The sequence below is a fragment of the Taeniopygia guttata genome, chromosome W, assembly GCF_048771995.1.
Source record: "Taeniopygia guttata chromosome W, bTaeGut7.mat, whole genome shotgun sequence".
Lineage (NCBI taxonomy): Eukaryota > Metazoa > Chordata > Aves > Passeriformes > Estrildidae > Taeniopygia > Taeniopygia guttata.
The window spans coordinates 25817052-25833241 of NC_133064.1; the positions used below are offsets into that span (position 1 = coordinate 25817052).

A 16190-nucleotide genomic window follows, 5' to 3' on the forward strand; every position below is an offset into this window, starting at 1 on the left:
GAAAATCAAAACAGACAATGGTCCAGCCTACTGTAGCAAGCGTGTAGCTCGTTTCATGCAGTCTTGGAACATTGCTCATGTTACAGGGATTGCCAGCTCACCTACTGGACAAGCAATAGTGGAAAGAGCAAATGGAACCCTTAAACAGTATCTGGAAAAATATTCTGACATTAGTAGCATACAGGATAGACTACTTAAATGTTTGTTTGTGCTTAATCATTTATGTATTTTTGGAAACAGCGAGGTGCCGCCTGTGATTTCACATTTTTCCCCGCTGAAACAGCCTGGGCCTGAAGCAGTGGTCAGGTATCGGGACCCGAAGACAGGGATCTGGCAAGGCCCAGCTAAGGTTGTATACTGGGGCAGAGGCTACTTATGTGTTTCTACACCAACAGGCACTTTGTGGGTTCCTGCAAGGTGGACGCGACCAGCAGTTATCGATGAACAGTCCAGAGCAGAGGAGGAAATATCGTCTGCAGAAAGTGCTGGCACCGATCCTGCGAGAAGTTGAAGAGGAATTTAATATCAAGTTTTTATACGAAACTGCACAAGAAGTAGCTGAAATGCTTCTCCCAGTTTTACAGAGAGACTTTTTACGCCATTGCCAAACTGCTTGCTTAGCTTGCTTTGCACATAATCACCAAGCGTGGGTAAAAATTTATTGTGGGAACTGTAATAGTAACTGGTGGGTTTTCCAACGGGTTCTTAGCAACGGACTTTGGTGCCTTAAATGTAATTTTGCCTGGCATAGAGAAACGCCGCAGCAAGCACTAACTGCGTTAACAGGAGATACTATAAGGAACAGTATAGCCAGAATAGAAAACAGGGAGGATCTAGAGCTTAGAAAATTGGCGTGGCAGGTACGCCACATAGTCAAAAAGATATTAGGAGACAGACGCTCATGCATTTTAGACTCTTGTTGTGGTCATGAAGTTCGTATACCAACTCAGTGGCAGGTGCCACCCAATCAATGGGATTATACTTGTCGTAGGTTTACTAAAATTAATAACTGTCGCAAGAACTACTACGCTAAAACATCCCAACATTAACTCCTTATTTCCTAGGCAGAACGTATGGATCTCATTAGCAAGACAGCTAAATAGAACAGACTTTTGTATGTCCTTAGCCCAGCCTGAATCCCCCTTCCATACCTGCCTTATTGGCGTACCACTTAATGAGACAGAGTACTCTTATTTAGTCACGACCCAAACGGCCAGACACTGTAAAAACAATATTAGCTCCTGCCTTGAAGAATATGACTCGTGGGATGATAGATTACCTTATAGTGGCAAGCCCGACGAGCTAGAGATATTGGGCTCGCTCCATGCTGCCTCATGCATGTATATTAACTCCAGCAAATATGATTGCAATGAAGGCAACGGTGCTTGGTGTAATATAACACTCTCAACGAATATTACCCCGCAACAGGAAAATTGGCAAAATCACTCCTTTTGGTGTCACTCTATAGCTCGAAAAGAAACAGACCCAGCCCCAGGTACAACAATTCCTCGCTGATTGCCACCCGGAATCTTTTTAATCTGTGGAGACAGAGCATTCAGCGGCATTCCTCAACGGCCCACCGGAGGCCCTTGTACGTTTGGGCGTCTCACAATAGCACTCCCTAGCCAGAGCGCTCTGCTAGGCCTATATAGCAATACCAGCCAGGTAACCACCACACGACGAAAGCGCTCAACCATTGATGCTTCCTGTGATGATAATGTCAATTTGTTTAATCGCGCGGAGCAAGTGGTTGCCTCTCTTTTTATGCCCGGCCTTGCTACAAGACATGCTCTTTTTCAGTTAGAAAAGTTACAATGTTGGGTAGGCAAGCAAGCTAATGCTACGTCTGAGCTATTAAGTTTACTGGCCACAGACATAGATACCGTAAGACATGCAACATTGCAAAATCGGGCAGCTATTGACTTTTTATTATTGGCTCATGGGCATGGGTGTAAAGATTTCGAAGGAATGTGCTGTATAAATTTGAAAAATAGTTCCGAATCTATTCACAAGAAAATTCAGCGTTTGCAGCAACATGTTCAGGTGTTACAGAGGGATGATACGTTTTTTGGATTATCATTTGAATAATGGAAAATTACGGGGTGGCTTAAACACATTTTGCAGCTTATGATAATAGGATTGTTAGTCATAGTGATTTTAATGCTTGTGTTGCCGTGTGTATTTCAGTGCTTGCAAAGGACTTTAATGTCAATTATAGAACAAAAATGGAACACATCCTTGCTTGCTTATACAGAAAACAGGGGAAGTGTTGAGAGTTTAGCTGAAGAATGGCTGCGCAGCAAGGGACATGAAAGGGTTAAGTTGATGAGAGTGTGAGAATACGTGACTAGTAGCACGAAAACTATACCCCTGAGAAACAGATGTTTTCTATCAAACTTGATAGCCAGACATCTTCTAACAACTTTGAGTATACAGATGTCTAGATAAGAATGAAATATTGCTTGGTATGCAGAAAAGTAATCAAGTATAAAGAAGCAGTAACCGCAAGGCTTATCGCAAAGAGATATATGTGTTAATAGAAAGCTAACCAATCCTGAGCTTCGCTTTTGCAATATGTATGAACTAGTTAGTGCTTGTATAAAGAAACTGTAATCGACTCCAATAAACTGAAAACGTGTTGACCATGATACCATGAGACTTGTTTTCCCGCGACGATCTCACCCAACAATTTGGTTGAATATTTGTCACCCATCTGGGGTCCACTACTTTCCATCCTCTGTTTTTACCCCTCCCATTTCCTCTATTTCTTTTAGCTCCTTGTCATTGAAAATTGGTACCCCCTCTTCCCTTATTTTTCCCTGGTCTTCTTTTACCCTTAGGATTATGACTGGGTCCCCCATTTCTAAGGCTGCTTCTTTGGCTGCCAGGTCTGCTAATTTGTTTCCTTGGATTTCAGGGGTATCTCCGTTTTGGTGGCCTTTAATATGGACTATGGCAATTTCTTTTGGTCCTCTGAGGGATTCGAGTTCTTCCCTGATCAGACTTTCATGTGCCAGATTTTTCCCTTTTGATTTAAGGTATCCCTTCTCTTGCCAGATTTTTCCAAAGGTATGAGCTATCCCAAAGGCATATTGAGAATCTGTGTAGATTGTCCCTATATCGTCTGCTAATAAATCTAAACCTGTCCTCAGGGCATATATCTCCCAACTTTGTGCAGAGCAATTTGAGGGTAATTTCCCCTTTTCTTTGATTTCCCCTGCTTCAATAATGACATATCCTAATGCCCTTTTTTCCCATTACAATTTGAGAGGATCCATCTATGTACAGGAGCCTTCCATATGGTAAAGGGTCTTCTTCTAGGTCTTCTCTTACTTTTGTTTGTATCTCAATTAGCTCTATAAAATTATGCTCTAAATTTTCCATTGGTTCCCCGGTTAAAAATTGAGCAAGATTTAAACATTTTGAGGTGACAATCTCTAGAGTCTCGATATTCATCAGGGTTATTTTATTCCTTAGGATTTGGCTGTCTGTTAGCCACTGAGGAACTTTTTGGCTTAACACTGTCCTCAAGTCGTGGAGTGTGTGTACTCAAATCCTCCCATTGAATGTAAGCTTTACAGTGTCTTCTTCGAATAAGGTAGCTGTGGCTGTCACAGCTTGAATACAGGCTGGCCACACTCTTGAAACTGGATCCAATAATTATGACAGATAAGCCATCGGCTTCCTGCTTCCCCCCAATCTTGGGTTATTACTCCATATGCTATCCCTTCATTAACATTAACAAACAGATCAAATAGTTTTCTTAGATTAGGCAGACTCAGAACTGGGGCTTTCGTCAATTGAGCCTTTAAGTCTTGGAACCCTTTGGTATCCTCCAGAGTCTAGGCTACAGGTTCTGTGCTTATTACTTTTTCATACAAAAATCGTACAGTTTGAGTATACTGATCAATCCATAATTTACAATAGCCCATTAGACCTAATAGCTTTCTTACATCTCTTTTAGTCTTGGGTGGTGGAATTGACAGGATCCCCAAAACTCTTTCAGGACTGAGATTTTTGTACCCTTTTCCAATTAAATGCCCCAGGTACTTTACCTCTTCTTCTACAAATTGGAGTTTTTGGTTTGATACTTTTAATCCTTTTTCTCTCAGAAAATGTAATAAGCTTATACAGGCCTGTTGGACTTGTTCTTGATCTTTGCCTGATATTAGTAGGTCATCCACGTATTGTAGAATTTGTATTCCTTCCCTGCGTACAAAGGACTTTAAAAGATCCTCTAAGGCTCATCCAAATAGGTTAGGGGACTCTGTGAATCCCTGTGGGAGGCGAGTCCATCTAAGTTGTTGTTTACATTTGCAGTCTGGGTCTTCCCATTAAAAGGCAAACCAATTCCTGCTCCCCACCTCTAACGGACAGGCCCAGAAAGCATCTTTCAAATCTGTTACTGAGAACCATGCATGTTCTCGTGGAATTTGACTGAGAAGACTATATGGATTTGATACTAGCGGATATCTGGAAATTATTCATTTGTTAATTTCCCTTAAATCCTGCAGCAATTCATATGTTCCATCAGCCTTTTTGACAGCTAGAATTGGTGTATTATGTGGTGACATGCATGGTTCTAGTATGCCTTCTTCCACGAGTCCCTGTATCACAGGTGCTAGTCCTCTCTGGCCTTCAGGGGAGATGGGGTATTGTTTTATCCAAACGGGGAATTTCTGACTGCATTTTTATGTTAATTGGTGGAATATTTAACAACCCTCGCCCTCCTCCTTCCGCCCATGCTATTGGGTTAATTTCTCCCATATCCCATTCAGTCAATAACATTATTTGGGGTACCATCCTCTCCTCCTTTGGCATTACTCCAATTCCCATCTTTACTTGCAGGTCCCGCCCCAATAGGTTACAACCTAGTTTCAGGATATAAAGGAAGTCAACCCTGCATTCCTTTGAATTGCCTTTTTTACTTATGCTCTCTATAACCTGGGCTCCGAATGATTCCCCTTTTACTCCCCATGCTTGACAGATCTTTTTGCTTATCTGAGCCCCTCTGATGAGGTTCGTCACAGAGGATCAATCAGCATCTGTGTCCACTAAAAACTCATATTCTTCACTCTGGGTGTGGCATCCGGGACCTGTGTCCCACCATGAACACAGCAGAGGGTATGGTCTGCCGAAGCCGGATAGCAATAACGAGGCTTCCACCGAGGCAGGATGACACTCAGGCTGCTGTATTTTCCAGAGGGTTTTATTGAGGGAAAGCGAAGTCGGAGGTGCAGGAAGACAACCTCTCAGGAAGGGAGCGGTCTCTGAGTGCGCGGTCCCAAGGGTGGGGTAAGGTATATAACAGCAATGGGATCAGAGGGTCAGGGTGCATATCAGCCAATAATGGACAGGTACAGGGGAGGAGTAGGGATGACCAACAGAGTGAGAACCGATGGGGACGGGGGAAGGGGTGGCTAAAAATAGGGAACAAATGAAGGCATAAAGAACAAGGAACATTCTAGAACAAAGGGATAGCTCAAAAGATGGTGGACATGAACAGGGATAAATGATTGGCATCAGGGGAGGCGGGAAAATTATACAGAAGTGGTCTTCCAGGGCATCCCAGGTGGACTGTCCCTGGGATCCCCTCCCACATCTGGGGGCCAATTTCTAAGTTTACCAGGGGCTCTATCTGGTGTCCAATCTCATCCCCCAGAGCGTAGAGCTCCTGATAACCCTAATCACCATCTCCTCTCAGAATATTCTCCAGGGTGTCCTGTTCTTTCTCAATTGCTTCATTCATTTGTAATTTTTTACAGAAACGCTTAACGTGCCCTTTTCCACCACAGTAATATCAATACACATAATCTAATGGTGGTCTTTTCCATTTACCCAGCTTCCCTTTATTTTCTGCCCCCCCCTCTTGGCTCCCCTCTTCCCATTCCTGCACTTTTGCTTTTGTTCTGTTCTTCTCATCTCTCCTTAAATAAATTTTCAGAGCTTCCCTTAACAGGTTGTTAACTCCCCTCTCTTGCTAGTCTTCCAATTTTTTTTAATTTCTGTCTAATGTCAGCCAAGCTTTGGTAACAAACTGTACTTTTAATAATTCTTGGCCCTCTGGTCCATCAGGATCAATGTTGGAATGTAACTGAAAATACTGTTTTAATCAATTTAGCCATGTCCCCAGGGACTCATCCTTTTCCTGACTCCCATCAAATGCCAGTTTGGTATTGCTGATTTTGGGTACAGATTCTTTTATGACTCTTATAATTAGGGTCCTGTAGTCTTGCATATTTCTCCAGCCCACCTTCTGGTTGGGATTCCAATTTGGGTCCACTACAGGGAGTTTTTGCTCAGCCAGGGGTTCAGTACAATTTTCCTTCTCCCAGATCTTTATCCCTGCTGACATTATGAGGTGTACCTCCTGTGGGGAGAAGAGGATGTTCATAATAGAATGCAGGTCCCCCCAGGTATATATATTGGGACCTAGGAACTGATCTATTTGCTGAGCTGTGCCAATTGGGTCTTCCACTAATCTAACCAGCTCCTTTCTAAATGTTCATACTTTAGAAGCTGTCAGAAGTGCATTTACAAAACCTCTTCCTCCTACCCCCCCCACCTAGTCGAATTTCCCTCAGGGGAAACTGTGGAAGGGGCTAACAGTGGACCTGTTAGCTAGAGAAGCTGAGAAGAAGCTGAGAAGCAAGAAGAAGCGGATAAGGATCTTTCTCCAAGGCTGTTACCAAGGAGACCGAGAGAAGAGAGGAATTGAAGAAAGATAAGGAGAGAACTTTGCAGCTGGACAAGGTATTTTTAGAAAGTTAGCTGAAGTCACTGTTACTTTTCACCAATGGTGTTATGTTGAATTATTGTGGCCAATAGTTAGGGTAGAAGAAGTATAAAAAATTAGAAAGTGTATAAAAGGTCAGCCATCTTCAAAAATAAAGAGTTGCCATCTGAAACTGCTTACTGTCTATAGTTTGTGTCACAACCGCCTCAACAGCGACAGGAAAGAGCCTGTCCAGATTTACCTCTGGCCTTACACCACTTTTTGATCTGATATTACAGTAAGGGCCAGCATCCAAAGGGTTATTTGACTGGCTCACTAATTCTTTGTTATCATTTTGGGAGGGTTCAGTTATTAGGTTGGAGGATATATCTAGAGGTTTTTTCTCAGTGAAAGGTGTTGTATATGGATATTCTCAGTTCAGTCAGAGAGAAAAGGAGAGAGATTTCTACCAGGCTTAGCCTGGTTAATAAAGTTCTCGTCTTCTGACTTGGAGTCTTCATTATTCCCATCCTGCCTCAACAGTGACAGTTGTATTCAGACTTACAGGTGGAGTATGCTGCAGGTTAGTGGTTGTAGGAGGCAGCGGGGGAAAACCATCAAGCTGTGGATATATATACAGGAGTGGGGTTGTTGGAGGGGGTAAAAATGACATGGAGATTCCCTGAGGAGATAGAGGAGAGATGGGGATCATTGGAGAGGATAAAGGTAGGTTTTGAGAAGTAGGAGGCTGGGTGTTAAGTGGGGGGCTGTCTTGATAGTTTGGAGGAAGAGTTGGAGGGACTACATAATCCAGGGGATCCGCCCTCTTTTGAATAACTCCCTCGTTTTCTTTATCCTTTTCCTCTGATTTCTGCTCTTTATCCTTTTCTAGTTTGTATACCTTAGAATCTCCTTCTCTTGAGACATATTTGACCCAACAAGTAAGATACTCTTGAATTAATAAAGAAATATGGATATTGATCTAGTACCAATATCCAACTATGATGGACAAAAACTCTCTAACAGTTTAAAGTTAGAAAGTGTATGTTTATTGCAACGTTGGGCAGCGTGCGGGATAGCTCCCAAATACACACCACACCTTTCAAGTTATTACAGAGTCCTTTTATCCATACAAGTATTGAATACCCAAAATACAAATACATATTCATAATTTTGGTACATCCCATTCCTCGCCTTGTATGCTAATCATTTCAAAAGCTATTAAGCATGCATAGTTTGTTCCTTGAAATGGGTCGGTGGTCCCTTTCATGGGGATGGGTCCCAAAATGAGGAAGTAAATGAAGTCTTCCTTGTTCTGACCTTTCTACCTTTTGAATGCAAATATGACAAATGAACTCTTGGTAGAACTCCCATTCCTTGTTTTTAATTGGTTTCAGAACAGAGGAGGCCCACAATTGTCTTATGTTCCTAAAAACTATTTGTCAGTCTCTATATTCTTCATTATAAACCCAGCTAACTAAACATTGTGCTGACAAGCAATCAATTATTAGTTAACTACTAACTCTTCATCAAGGCCTATTCATTTATTTTAATTAACTCTAGTAAGGCTTATCTCTAACTAAAGTCTTAGCTCTTCTAAAATCTCTAAATTCCTTAAAGTTTGTTTCATTCTACTTCTTCTGAATTAGGGTTCTCTTGGTTACACACTTGCTGATATAATAAATTGCATAACCACTTATCTCTGCTTCCATACCAGGGCCACTTTAAGGATTTTTGTTGTAATTTTCTCTTTGGCCAATGTTCCACACAACAATAAACCATCTTCACTTGATCTAACTTTTTAGGTTTTTTCCCACTTATTCCAGTCATACAGTATATCACCAAGGGGGCTTCCAGGAGGAATATTCTTATTCTTTTTCCTTTGTCGCCCTTCTCGTCTGCTGGGGCTCTGACCCATGGTGACTTTTTGTTACTATAAGCTTTCAGGCTGGTAAATAAAACTGCTTACTCTTACCAGCCCTTTTAAAAGGTCTGTGTTACTCTTTTAATTTAAGAGAGAAAATATCTCCTTCTAATCTCTTTCTGTTTATGCAACAGGTCTCCTTGCAACAATCGACTTTGGTGCCCCTGGGCTGTCTTATTTGGCGTTCTTATCTAAGAAACACTTACTCTTTGTCACTCACACACACACATTTATTCACACCCTCCAACCTGTTCATTCATACTTCTGGACTTCTGCTTAGATGAATTTTTGGCTTTTGGTGCCTCACCCACTCGGACTATGTAATGTACCTTTTTTCAACACTCCAGAGCCTTAAGTGCTGATGCCCCTAAGTTTCCCCACTGACCTAGGTTCAGCACCCCTGTAAATTTTCCCTTTTATTGAACAGAGGAAGGAAACGTTAGCAAATCTCTTAGACTTACACAAAGCGGAACCCCGTTGCCAGAGAATCACTGGTCCATGCAGGCACCCACTCTTAACTCCTTCCACCTCCCCCGAGGTTTGGCTATCCCTCTTCCCTACAGATAGCCTCAGAGTCAGGGGTTTGGACCTCGGCACCTTGCCCAAGCTGAACTTCCCACCCCCCCCCCCCTGTACCCTTGAGGAAATGGACCACACGACTACCCCTCACAGCCGGGGTGCTAAAAAGTCCTACGATACTGTAGCCCCCCTCGCCTTGGGGTCAGCCTCTTCGGGCTTCAGTACTGTCGGGCCTCTGAGAAGGACCCTCAGTCTGGTCTCCTGTGGTGTCAGTTCACCTGTGAGGCTGTCTGTGTGTCACTCAAACCTTTGCCACAGCTCCCCACAAGCAGGGCCAGGGAAGCTGATTTGCGTGTGACTCAGTCTCTTTCACCACGGCTCCCCACCCGCCCAGGGAACAATGGCTTGTTTGTGAGTCACTCACACCTTTTTTTTACCACAGCCCCCCACCCGCCCGGGGAACAGTCGCTTGTCAGGCTTTAATGGGGAATGGGGCCTGCTCTGGTGCCAGAACAAGGGGGGGGGGGGGGGGGTGCCTCACTCGGTCTTCCCTCTTTCGCTTCCCTCCACTCCCAGACAGTCTCCTCCCGGAAAGCCGGAACCGTGGTACTAGGAGGTCCTCACACACTCCGGGGCTCCGAGCTACTCGAGCTGCTTGCCCCATCTCAAACACGAGCTCCACACACACACTCACCCCCCTGTCCTCTGGGCCCCTCCCGCTGCCTGTGGATGGGTGATACTTACCGTCTAGTGTCCCACTGCCGCTGTGCCTCACATGTGCCTCAGGCCTTTTTCCCAGATACTGACACAAGGTCCCTCCGTGGAGCTGAGGACAGGCAGCCCCTGGTCTCAGTTGGGGGAGGTCGTCTCTTGGGACTGCCTCCAGCTGTTAAAAACAGGACCATATTCCCGGTACTAAAAGTGATTTCAGCATTTATTACAATAAGGCCTAAAGCATGTGGGCCTGCTGGTTGAGCAGGAGCATTCCCATCGAGGATGCTGCAGCATCGGCGCTGGGTCTTCTTTCTTTATGAGCAGCGATGTCCCTGATGTTCCAGGTGGAGCAGCACACATTCACTGGGTCAGATGCCCCCTTTTTATCCTGTTTTTTGTTCCTTTGGATTGGTTTCTGTTTGGATCCTTCATTTGCATGAAGGTTTAAGGCACTTGATTGGCCCATTACAGTTCTGTCCAGGCTAGCTCATTTCACTTGGGGAGGTGGTGCACTTTACTTATGTGTAACATGGTACGTTGAGTACCGTATTTCTTATAACTACCCTTTTAACTCCTTTTGCAATATAATAACCGAACTAACAGTGCATGCTTAAAAATTATCAACTATTTTACAACAGTTTCTAACCAATTTTTGACAGAGGGGTACTGAGACTGGCTGCTTCCTGTGAGTTTGCAAAGGAAGCCCCTTTTCTATGTCTTCCGTCAGCTGAGCCACCATTGCCAGTGGAAGCGGTGGCTGAGCTCATGCCGCAGCACCCCCTGCAGCTGTGGGAGAATCATTGCACCTGCCCTGCCTGGCCGGGAGCCAATAGCATCCCTGCCAGCTGTGGCCATAATTATACCGAATGGGGAAAGGCTTGACAGACAAGAGAGGGCTACTATTGGGTTTCTGGGGTTTTTCTGTATGTTTTTGCTGCTGTTGCTGTTGTTTGTTTTCCTTGTTATATATATTCTAACAAAGAACTGTATTCCTTTTCCCACATCTTTGCCTGACAGCCCTGTAATTTCAAAGTTATAATAATTTGTAGGGAAAGGGGTCATATTTTCCATTCCAAGGGAGGTTACTACCTTCCTTTGCAGGCACCTGTCCTTTAAACCAGGACAGACTTCCAGTTCATATTTACAAGAACTGAGCAATGAGTACCATAACCATAACTAGTAGGACCCTGACTTTAGCCAGGTGGGGGAAAGGGGTAATTGGATGTACTGGACTGTGTGGGTCCGATGGCCTGGCATATCAGACCCACAAGAGTGTAAGGCTTCAGTTGACACTGGCGCACAATGTACTTTGATGCCATCAAGATATGTAGGGGCAGAACCCATCTCTGTTTCTGGGGTGGCAGAGATCCCAACACCTGACTTTACTGGAAGCTGAAGTGAGCCTGAATAGGAAAAAATAGCAGAAACACCCCATTGTGACTGGCCCAGAGGCCTCTTTCATCCTTGGCATAGATTACCTCAGAAGAGGGTATTTCAAGGACCCCAAAAGCTAATTGTTGGGCTTTTGGGATATCTGTTGTGGAGACAGAGGAAATTAGACAGCTGAATACCTTGCCTGGTCTCTCAGAAGACCCTTCTGCTGTGGAACTGCTGAGGGTCGAAGAACAACAGGTTCTGCTTGCTACGACAATAGCGCATCATTGGCAATACCCCATGACCCCAATCCATGAGATCATTCATGAACTGGAGGGAGAAGAAGTAAACAGCAAGACTCGCTCACCCTTTAATAGTCCTATAGGACCAGTGTGCAAGTCCAATGGAGAGTGGACACTTACAGTGGACTATTGTTGCCTGAAAAGTTATATCATCACTGAGTGCTGCTGTGTCAGACATGCTGGAACTTCAGTAGGAGCTGGAGTCTAGGGCAGCAGAAGGGTGCCACCATTGACATTGCTGATGTGTTTTTCTCCATTCTTTTAGAAGTAAACTGTAGGCCAAAGTTTGCTTTTATGTGGAGGGGCATCCAGTACACCTGGAACTGACTGCCCAGGGGTGGAAACACTGTCCCACTATTTGCCATGGACTGATCCAGACTGAACTGGAAAAGGGTGAGGCTCCAGAACATTTACAATGCATCGATGACATCATCATGTGTGGCAACACAATAGAGGAAGTTTTTGAGAAAGGGGAGAAGATAATCCACATCATCCTGAAGGCTGGTTTTGCCATAAAACAAATAGTATCAAGACACCTGCCCATGAAATTCAGTTTTAAGGAGCAAAATGGCAAGATGGATGTTATCAGATTCCAATGGATGCGGTCAAAAAATAGCAGTTATTTTCCTACTGACCAGCAAGAAGGAAACACAGGCTTTCCTAGGTGCTCTGGGTTTTTAGAGTATGCATATTCCAGATTACAGTCAGACTGTAAGCCCTCTCTATCATTAGATCCTAAAGAAGAATGATTTAAGCAAGGTCCTGAACAATAACAATATAAACTTCTGAACAAATTAACGGGAGACTTAATGCAGTAGCCCTTGGGCCAGTCAGGACAGGACAAGATGTGAAAATGGTCCTTCCTGGAGTCTCTGGCAAAAAGTACTTGGGACGACCCCATGGGTTCTGGAGTCAGGGATACAAAGGATCTGAGACCTGTTAAACCCCAACTAAAAAAGACATCCTGGCAGCTTATGAAGCAGTTAGAGCTGCTTCAGAAGTGATTTGCACTGAAGCACAGCTCCTTCTGGCACCACAATTACCAGTGCTGGGCTAGATGTTCAAAGAGAAAGTCCCTTCCACACATCATTCCACTGATGCTACATGGAGTAAGTTGATCACTCTGGTCACACAGCAAGCTTGAATAGGATACTCCAGTCGTCCAGGGATCTTGGAAGTCATCATGGAATGGCCTGAAGGAAAAAAATTTTGAACTATCATCATCATCATAGCAGGACAAAATGAAAAGCAATATGGTCTCTCTACTGATGGTTCCTGCCATATTGTGGGGCTGTATTAGAAAGGGAAAGCTGCCATATGGAGTCCTAAGCAGCAAGTTGAAGAAGCTATTGAGGGACAAGGTGGATCAAGTCAAGTTCCAGAGCTGAAATCTGTCCAGCTGGCTTTAGATATTGCTGGCTGATGCTGTTGAGCCAGGGACGGGCGAAATAACTCACATGATTTCAGAAGGCAAACTGAGCTTTATTCAAAAGCACTTCTCTCTCTTATAGAGAACATCATGAACATTAATTCCATTTGTCTTAAAGTAAAAACATTTAACCTGATTGGTACACTGGACTTAGGTCAGTGTGGTAGAACATATCTATAAACAATATGAACGGAAAACAAGATAATAGATTGTTTACATTCCTCTCGGACTTTTTACCAGGCTTAGCCTGGCAGAAATCCTTCTCTTTTTCTCTCTGACTGAAGTGAGAATATCCACAACTGACCAAGAGAAATGCCCAGCCCTCTACCTCTACACCAACTCATGGATGGTAGCAAATGCTCTGTGGAGGTGGCTTGACTGATGGAAAAAGACCAGCTTGCTACCCTGATCAGCTCTACCCTGACCTGGGTAGAGAAGTTGGCTGTAAAAGTCCATCATGTAGATGCACATGTATCCAAGAGTTGCACTACTGAAGAACATTGAACAATGGACAGGTGGGTTGAGCTGTGTCCTAGGGTGACATTATTATGCTTGTATCCCAAATTGTGTGTTCTGTTTATGATGGATATTATATTCTGTGCCGTCAAGACTGGCTCTGAGAGAGAAGGCAGGTAGAAGAAGAAGCACGGAGTTTTGTTATCAGCCTGCACTCGCTCCTTCACAGTCTGCTGGAACACAGATCTCCACAGTGTTGTCTGGGCACGGACAGGGCATAACACAGCGCTCCTTTGATTTTTAGTTAGTTTAGCTAGCTGAGGCAGTCCAAGTGTTCCCTGGACTGGTTTTCTTTCCCTTTTCTTGGAACCATTCGAACCTGCTCCAGATTGGGACCTGGGGAAACACTGAGAGCTTGCACTTTGTGGACTAGTGGCCTACTCTGGGCAGCAGCTTTTTCCAGCACCAGAGGGGCTGATAACAGTGACCAGCTACAGGAGAGACTTTCTGAATTTTTCATCTCTTCAGAGTGGCGAATGAGTTTTGTCATCTGGTATTGTTCATTTTTTTTGTGCTGGGGAGTGCTTTGCCTATAAATAAACAGGGTTTTTCCACTTCTCTCTGAGGAAATTCTTCCCGAACAGATTGGGGGGAGGGGCCGTGTGGGTTTGCTTTCGAGGGGGGGGGGGCCTTTTTGGAGTTTTTTTCCCAAATTTGCCCTAAATCAGGACAAGTATTAAAATAGAAAACTTCATCTTGATAGAGGTTTAAATGTTTACTTTTGCATAATGCCATGCTTTTGTACCCTCACTCCTCAGTTAATGTGCAGGGTGCTGCAAAGGGGGGGAGGCCAGCAAAGGCAGCCATGCCCCGCTCACCTGCCTAGGCCCTGCCTATAATTTGTCCAGGATTAGCCCCTTCACGAACAAAAGCTATGGGCAAGGTCTGTGAGTGACGTGCTGAGCATTTCCCCAACAGAATCGTTGTGATCTTTACTGTTAGCCAGGCAACCGGCAGCTGAGGGAGAGAACCCATGCCTCTGCTGCCAGAATCCGGGGCCTGGTGCCCACCGACTGCTGCCCGATTTCAGCTGCCAGCTTCTTCTGAGACACCTCCCAACCATCCAGCCAGGATCCCCAGGCCGTACCAGGCGATGAGATGAGATGAGATATGAGATGAGCCTCAAGACAAGGAGCCCCCCCCCCCCGACGTTTTTCTCTCAGTTCTTCAGTACGTATTTCAATACCGTACAGCGAACTCGCAGCAGAGCCCTGACTCCACCAGGGAGTGCTCTGACTCTCTGCATGAGGCAGAAGCAATAACACAAGAAAAACGAACACAGCAGGAAAGACACGCAAGCGGTGGAGGAAACCGCCACCACGACTCTCTTCGCGCATGCGCAGGGGTGGTTGTTTTTCACAAAGCTGTTCCTAAAGTGAACTGGCAGCGTGCGGGCCTGCTGCCTTTGTACGGATATCGCAGTGTTGGGCGGCTGCCGTTGTCTTCTCAGTAATTCCGATGAAGCGTTCGTAGGGGACACGCTGATCTTGTTGGCAGGCTCTACGCAACAGAGGCGTTGTTCAGTGTAAAGTGAAGGTCGCGTTTTGTATGAGACCTTGACTTTTTTTTTGTTTTCCTTGTAGTATATTTTTATACACTTCGTTAAAAATCATGGTGCTGGGGAAGGTGAAGAGTTTGACAATAAGCTTTGACTGTCTCAGTAACAGCAATATCCCCGTGTATTCTAGCGGGGACACAGTCTCAGGAAGGATCAGTTTAGAAGTTACTGGGGAAATTAGAGTGAAAGCTCTTAAAATTCATGCAAGAGGACATGCAAAAGTACGTTGGAGCGAATCTAGAAATGCTGGATCCAACACTGCTTATACACAAAATTACACCGAAGAAGTAGAGTATTTTAACTATAAGGACGTTCTAGTCGGGCATGCAAGAGGTAAGCTTTTCACTTATTCATTCACTACATGCAGACATATTTCCAGAAAAAGATGCATCTTTGCTTGGTTTATCCCTCCTTAATATGCAGTCTCAGAGCGTTCACTATTTTTAAAGATGAGGAAATGCTGGTTACATTCTTAGATTGTATTTTTGATTATTTGAACGTTTACTTAAAAGCATGTTGAGGTGCATTTTCAAAGTACCTGAAAACAGGACTTTTAAAAAAGACCTGCCTTTTACCAGTCTTTTCATAAAGATTTGCATTGGTTTTTAATATGTTTTGTAATATACAGTGCCTTTTATTTTTTTTTTTTCCTAGCGATATTAGCGTGACTTGTTTCTCTACGGGGAAAATAGCTGTTAAATCAAAACGAGATATGTAGTAAATTATTTTCTTGGTAGCATCCTATAGAATCATAAGGGTAATTAAGATGTACCATTAGACGTTTTGACACATAACAGATACAGGTCTGACTTGCAGAATTATTTTTAAGGTTGATTCATTGTTGGCAGATAAAAGATTTCCTGTGGATTATTTTGATGTGCTATCACCACTGCACTCGTAATTTTCCATTTATTCCTTTGTTCTAAACTAGTATACTTGTAAATTCCTTTAATTTCTTTTATTCAACTCCTCTATGGGGGACCCAGATGTAAAAATCTGTCTGAAAGGTCAAATAAGAGGTCATAGTTGTATGAATGGAGCATCGCTTCTGAGTTGAGTTCTGGAACCTGCATTCAATGAAAATCTGGTCTGCTAAGCCCCTATAGAAATGGAAAGTGCCCTGCAAATTCCCTTATTTT

General features: G+C 43.9%; 1 protein-coding gene across 10 annotated transcripts in view; it reads left to right on the forward strand.

Annotated features, from left to right (window-relative positions):
• Positions 1-14808: 14808 nt before the first annotated feature.
• The window catches only part of LOC116806883 (arrestin domain-containing protein 3-like), a 28029-nt gene continuing 26647 nt past the window's right edge, over positions 14809-16190 (forward strand). For 5 of the 10 annotated variants that reach the window (XR_012053352.1, XR_012053353.1, XR_012053354.1 and 2 more), the window contains exon 1: positions 14809-15384. Coding sequence is in view for 4 of the 10 variants with exons in the window: in XM_072923025.1 (XP_072779126.1) it covers positions 15105-15384 (280 nt within the window). In the remaining 6 variants the exon portion in view is untranslated. The remainder of the gene's footprint in view (positions 15385-16190) is intronic. The other 5 variants (XR_004365951.3, XR_012053351.1, XM_032744705.3 and 2 more) reach the window with 1 other exon arrangement.